General features: G+C 41.8%; 1 protein-coding gene across 1 annotated transcript; it reads right to left on the reverse strand.

Annotated features, from left to right (window-relative positions):
- Positions 1-1,447: 1,447 nt before the first annotated feature.
- Positions 1,448-1,981, reverse strand: LOC149214642 (uncharacterized). Its single transcript, XM_089389458.1, has one exon. It carries the CDS (start codon positions 1,979-1,981, stop codon positions 1,448-1,450), a length of 534 nt encoding a protein of 177 aa, XP_089245584.1.
- Positions 1,982-7,248: the final 5,267 nt, after the last annotated feature.

A 7,248-nucleotide genomic window follows, 5' to 3' on the forward strand; every position in this document is an offset into this window, starting at 1 on the left:
ATAGCCTTGGTAATGGTGTAAGGACCATATCATAGTGGTTTGAGCTTCTGATGGGCTCCGATAAGGCGTTATATCTACAAATGCAACTAGACTTTGTCGCCCACCTGAAACTTGTGTGGAACCCGATGTTGATCACGTTGCTACTTTTACTTGGCATTTGACTTCTCCAGGTGTCGTGAACCTACTGGCAGATGTGTTGGAAGTGTTCAATAAATCTAGTCACTTTATCAACCTTAGACAATACATGTGTGGATTTTTTCTGCATAGTCGCATGAGGCATGGAAACATCAATCGAACACAATAGTTGAAATCCTAGACCCACTTGAAAGGGACTGCGACCAATTGAGCTATGGAGAGCTCTATTATAACTATGTTGCACATATGGAAGTCTCTCATCCCAGGTTCGAGGATGCTTGGAGTTGTACATGCAGAGTATGTGCACTATCATCCTATTGACGACCTCCGTTTGGCCATCAATCTGGGGGTGGAAGGTAGTCGATTTGGTGAGCTTGGTGTCCAATAGTGTCCAGAGGCTTGAGTAGAATGTGCTTAGGAGCCTGCTATCCCAATATAATATAATGGTCTACGGGATCCAAAAATGTACCCATACTCATTCAAAGAAGAGTTTCACAGTGTCCTCTGCTGTGATACTCTTCTTGCAGACCGCCAATATAGCCATCTTAGAAAATTTGTCCACGACCACAAATACACAGTCATTACTGTTGGACACTTAATCCTCTATGGGTTGGTGTAGAATGTGAACAACCACGAGAGTCCAAGAGACCTTGGGATGTGGAACCCAACGGTCACACAAATGTACTATAAATGTATATCATGTCAATAATAATGCATTCAATGTTTATCATCCACCTTTCCTATTTACATTCCATGTGACTTTAACATGGTATCAGAACGAGCATTTTCCTGTCCTACTCCATTCTAAGCCACTGATTTTGTGATTTCTATGTGCTTGAAAGTTGGGCTATCAGTCCTGCATTTGATGAATATCTTATCAACTAAATTTTAGCTGCATTCTATGCCTATGTAACTCCTCTCTCTGCCATTATTCATGAAACACATTGTCTTGCCTTCAACACTATTGCCATTGGTTGTGAAAAGCATTGCCCTAAGCTTCCCTCAATAGTGCTGCTCTGAGCGCTTGCATGGTAACCATTTTTTTAATCTGCCTGTCATTCTACAGATAACATTTCTCATATTATGGAAATCTTATGGGCATAACGTTATGGAAGCCAGTGGTAGACGGGGGCACTAATCGTTATTGGTCAGAGTTGCATGGTCCAAGAGAGAAACACACATGAGCATTTTTGTCATATCGGTATTCGCACAGTCTTGAAGAAGTATACACCTCCTTCTTGGCAGCATTCCCCTGGTCCTGAGCTTGGTACCATCAATTCCTCTGCTTCTGGGCAAGCTGAGTCATCGGCACCTAACTGACCCCATCTCTCTCCTTCACCTTATGTTCGGTCTCTTCTTGGTGTTTCTTCACAATAAGCCTTAGGGTTTCTTCCTTTTCCCTATTGAGAGCCTCTTCCCGCATAATATCTGCATAAGTCCAGACGACAACATCGGGGGTCTTGTCACCCATGGCGAAGGCATCGTTTCTGTCAGGGGAAATAATTTTGTTAAGCCTCCTCTTCATGTAATCATCTTCTCTATCAATAATCCACTGGTGTTTCTTGAACCCGAAATCATCCTCCTCCTTCGCTACGCCTCTTGGCAAATCCTTCAGCACTGATTTGGGCATAGTGTACGAGGCCAATTTCCGAGCAACCTCTCTTTCAGTAGGATCATGATCCTCTTCTTCCCCATTCAATGGAATGGAGCGTTCATAAGCCTCGAACCTGTTAATTCCACCATACAAATCTGCATCAAAAGTTACAGCCGAAAGCGATGCGAGCTCTTGTTCCTTCTTCTGCCTTTCCTCCTGAATTCTGGCAATATCAACATCGAGAGTATCCATTTCTATGAAAAAACCCTGGTGACACTATCTAGGGTTTTAAAATAATCAAAACCCTACTTGATGCAAACCCGAAAAAAAGGAAACCCAAATGTAAAACCTTGATTTCCGATGGTTCAAAGCCCTCCAAGATTGTATTGTTGGTACGTGGACTGAGGGGTATAGGCATCTTTGATTCTTACTGAGTTATTTTTAGCAGAAGATCGAAGAGGATGTGTTTATTTATGAGTAGAAGAAGTTTTGTAGCAGCGTGGCAGTGAAGGAGGAGGAGTCATTCTTTTGTGCACCCAATTATCACTTGCGGTTCTCCTGCAGTTCCAGATTTGTGTGCCTATTGGATCGCTTTTTGTATGGATGTAGCCACCTATACATCAGAGGTCAAGTTGATTTCTTACACCTGTAGGAGATTTTTTTGAGAGAAAGACGAGTTGTTCTCATCTCTGTAGCTGGCTAGCAGCCTATCACTACAGATTTGCATTTCCTATTCCTGCAGCAGCTTGTTTGGAATGCGAAGTTGGGTTCAAACAGTCCCAGATCAACCCATTCAATAGTTGTCCATTGGGATAAATTACCAAGTGTATTCCCTGCATTAGTATTGTAAAAGTTTGGTGTTGCTCTCTATGCTGGTTTGAAACATTGAAGGTTGCGAACTGGGTTTTATTTATTTTAGATTATTGTTGATGAATTGAGTTGACCTATTGAAGTTTAAAAATGACTCAAATTGGAAATTTATTAGAAATATTAAGAACTTTAATTATGTCAACTACTGAAAGCACAATCAACATTAGCAAGGAAACTTTTTTTGACATTCAAACTTGCCTGCAACATACATAAGAGAAGATTGATTTTTTGCAGCTTGAATCTCAGCTTCAGCAAGATGAGTTGCAACAACATAATAATCATGACATACATCAACAACCAGCAAGTCATGAAGTCAGTAATGTTGATTTTGATCCCCATCAAGTGCCAATTTCAAGAGAAGTTTTGCATAAAGATGCAGAAATTCAGCCTGCACTTCCCAAACAAATCATCAGACCTTGGGAAGAGCTTGTCCACAACAAGCAAAAAACAGGTCTTGGATATGATAAGGAGGTGTCCTTTCATATTCCAAACTACTCCAAGCCAATCCGAATTCAAAGTGCTAGATTTCTTCAAGACGGTTCATCTTCAACTACTCCTCATGACAGTTCACCTTCAACTGTTTCAGATTCTGGTCCTCTTCCACACCAGCCACAAAAACTTGTGGAATGCCAACACTGTGACCAAGTTGGCCATATGAAATATCACTATTTTTATCCTCATCCATGTGAGCACTATCATAAAACCACCCATTCTTCACACAGATGCTTCAGAAACAAGCCTATTGCAAGAACAAAGATTCATCTTGGATGGATCGCTTTTTGGCAATGGGCATCAACAACCAAGAAGATATTTCAGTCATATGTCTAAACTTGTTCTAGAGTATTGAACAATCTTGCAGTTGAGTTTTCTCCATCATCTCACCTTGTATCTGACAGGGGGGGAAGTGATTGTCATCTATAAGCTTCAAAGCCACATCAAGCGAGCTTGAGACACAACCTGCCATACTAGATTCAGAGTTGTAGCCAAAGATAAAGATGCCCCTAAACATGCCTTCAATTGGTGATGCCTCTTCAAAGAATTGGGGACACTTCCTCTTGCAGAATACTTCAACTTCTTGTCATTTTTGGAAGAGTTCCAGGAATTGCATTAAGCATTCCAGAGTTGTTGGTCATCCTTAAACCATCACAGATTGAGACCTCCCTTTTGAGGTTGAGGTTCTCCCTTTTTATGCAGGGTGAGACCTCCCTTTCAAGGTTGAAGGTTTCCCTCTTCAAAACATGAGCACTTCCTCTAGCAGAAGACCTCGGCGACATGCCAGATTTGGAAGAGTTCCGCGAACTGCACTTAAGCATTCCAGTGGTGGTGGTCATCCTTAAACCACCCCCCTTATACCAACATTTTAGAGAGCACATTCAACCTAGTGCTGCCATGCATTTTTTCACATTTTGTATTACAGTTCTTTTCTTGGACTCATACATACCCGTTCGGATTAAGGGGGGAATGTTGGACACCTGATCCTCTATGGGTTGGTGTGGAATGTGAACAACCATGAGAGTCCAAGAGACCTTGGGATGTGGAACCCAACGGTCACACAAATGTACTATAAATGTATATCATGTCAATAATAATGCATTCAATGTTTATCATCCACCTTTCCTATTTACATTCCATGTGACTTTAACAATTACCATGCTTGGTAGAAGGGAGGCGAAACATATAGTCCATGGAGATGGATTCCCATGGTTGGTTTGGAGTAGGCAAAGGAGTGTACAAGCCTTGCTTCTTGATGGTTGGCTTGGTGATGGTGCATGCAATGCAAGATCTGATATATTTCCCAACATTCAGTCATAGTTTGGGCCAATAAAAGTACTTTTGTAGTACAACCACAGTTTTCTCCACACCAAAGTGTCCCGTGGACCGACTGTAGTGCGCCTCCCAAATCAGCTTCGCACACTCGCTTGAAGGAACACAAAGGTGGCCCAAGTAGCATAATAATGCATCTTGGAGGTGGAAATCAAGAACTTTCTTGCTAGCTACTAGAATCTGGTATGTCTAGGTGAACTCTGGATCATTTTTGTATAGTTGCAACCATCTAGAGGTCTCATGAACACAAGAGTTGAGAATAGTAGTCAGTGTTGCAACTAAGGCTGAGTGAGGCAGTCTGCAACATGATTGGTGTTGCCTTTTTTGTGTTTAATGTTCAAGTGGAATTGTTGCAAATATGTAGACCACTTCTGATGGCGATCCTTCTGCAACTTCCCCTGTGTCTGTATAAACTAAAGAGGTCGTCGATCGGTGTGGATGACCATCTCCTTCCCCAGAATGTAGTGCTTCCATTGTCGAAAAGCTTGCACGATGGAATACATTTCTTTATCATAGGTGGGGTACTTCCAAATTGTATCAAAAAGTGTCTCACAATGATAGGCCACTGTGTTGGGTTGTGTTATATTCTTTCCATGACTAGCCCACGTAGTTAACAGGGGGTTAGAGGGGGGGCGGAGCCCCCCCTTCGTTGTGCTGATTGCATAGTGGGGGGTCACAAGGAGTTTGAGGGGTGCAGGTAACCCCACTCTATGGGGTCCGAGGCAGCGCCCTGGAAAATTTTGGTTTTTGAACCTATGTTAGGTTGGGCGGACCCACCTATGGTTTTGTTCATGATTTTCGCACATGTTTTTGGATGCGATGGTTTTCGGTCCATGGTTTTGGACGCGATGGTTTTTGGTCCATGGTATTGGATGCTTCGGCATGTATAAATATGTATTGTAACATTGAAAGGACAATAATGAAAAATCAAGTTGGTAGTCCCGGTTTTGGGATCCAAGGGAAAATCTATGTGTATATGTGTTTTATGTGTTATGCTCTCACATTGTTTATTTTCTGTGTTTAAGAATTCGTATGCAGGTAATTTATGTGTGGGGTTAAAACCTACATTTGGTATCGGCGTTGTTTTGGCTTCAAGGGGACGCCTTTGTTGCTGAGGGGTTTCTACTTGAGCCTGTGGTAGACCCTGTTTAGTAGGAGATCTGCGGGATCGATTCTGGTAGTGAAAGAAGATGGCAAGTAGTGGAAAGATAGAGATCGAGAAATTTAATGGTCTGGGTTTTGAGTTGTGGAAACTCAATATGGACGATCTGTTGGTGGATAAAGATCAGTGGATCGCGGTAGATCCGGGTAGTAAACCAATAGGAGTGTCTGATGAGGAATGGAAGAAGTTGGATGGGAACGAAAAAAGTACAATACAATTGTGTGTCTCAGATTTAATATTGCTGAATGTATCAGGGGAAGCTACGGTGAAGGCTTTGTGGGACAAGTTAGGGACTTTGTACCAATCTAAGTCTCTGGTGAATAAACTGTTCCTACAGAAAAAGCTATATAACCTGAGGATGAAAGATGGAGACTTGGTGACAGAGCATCTGAATGCGTTTAATACTGTGGTAAGTTAGTTATCGTGTATTGATATCAAAATTTTAGATGAAGATAAGTGCATTAGTTTGTTGTGTTCTCTACCAAATTCGTGGGATAGTCTGGTTATTGTAATAGGTAGCAATGCTACTGCCTTGCAGTTTGATGAAATAGTTTCATCCTTGCTGACGGAAGAGAAGAGACGGAAAAATATGGAGAGCCAGAATGGTGATGCCTTGTCTGTACGAGGACGGTCCTAGAACAGAAAAAAAATTAAATCATCGAGTGGGATATCTAAATCTAGAGGGAGATATAAATCTCTAGGAAAACCTGTAAATGTGGTGTGCTGGAAATGTGGAAAAGAAGGGCACTACAAAAGGGACTGTAAATCTAAAGCTCCTGACAAAGGAAAGGGATCTGATGATGCTCCTTCTGCAAAGGCAAAAACCACCTTAGATGAAGGTGGAGATGTGTACTTGGCTTCTTCAAGTACACATGTAGATCATGAGGCATGGTTGATTGACTCAGGTGCATCCCTTCACTTCACTCACCATAGAGAGTGGTTCTGCGAGTATAAGAAATACAATGGTGGTGATGTCTTCTTAGGTGATGATAGGAAGGCTAGAGTTGTTGGTCACGGAAAAGTAAAGTTGAAGTTGCAAGGTGGAAGGGTTAGAACACTTTCGAGTGTTTTACGTATTCCTGCATTGGCTAGAAATCTAATTTCTATAAGCAAGATGGATGATGCTGGTGTAAAAATAGTGTTTGAGAAGGATACCTGCAAGATGGTTCGGGGAGCTGGTATTGATGCGGGGAGTTCGGATTGGAACTCGGTACAAGCTGCAAGGTAGCACTATTGTTGATGGGTGCAACAGTTCTGTGGTTCCTGAGAGTGGAGCAGAAAATCTAGTGGTCTCTGGAGAGAAGACCATGCTGTGGCATCAAAGGCTTGGAAATATTGGAGAGAAGGGCCTTCAAATACTTCATGGTAAAGGTTTGGTAGAAGGCATGAGTAATAACTATCTGGATTTTGATTTCTGTGAAAATTGTGTATATGGGAAGTAGAATCAGGTGAGTTTCCCCTCTGGTGGTAAGAGGGCGAAACATATATTAGAGCTTGTGCACAGTGATGAGTTTGGACCTGTGAAGGTTCCATCACTGGGTAAGTCTGTTGACTATGTATAATTTATAGATGAATTCTCAAGGAATACATGGATATATTTCCTTAAGAAGAAATCTGAAGTCTTTGACAGGTTTAAAGAATTTAAGGCTCTAGTGGAAAAACA

This window comes from Pinus tabuliformis, chromosome 1_1 (assembly GCF_031772625.1).
Source record: "Pinus tabuliformis cultivar Carrire ecotype Pingquan chromosome 1_1, CPIR1, whole genome shotgun sequence".
Lineage (NCBI taxonomy): Eukaryota > Viridiplantae > Streptophyta > Pinopsida > Pinales > Pinaceae > Pinus > Pinus tabuliformis.

Excerpts from the sequence above, each read along its gene's own strand:
- LOC149214642 (XM_089389458.1), bottom strand. The coding sequence starts at position 1,981 with ATGGATACTCTCGATGTTGATATTGCCAGAATTCAGGAGGAAAGGCAG.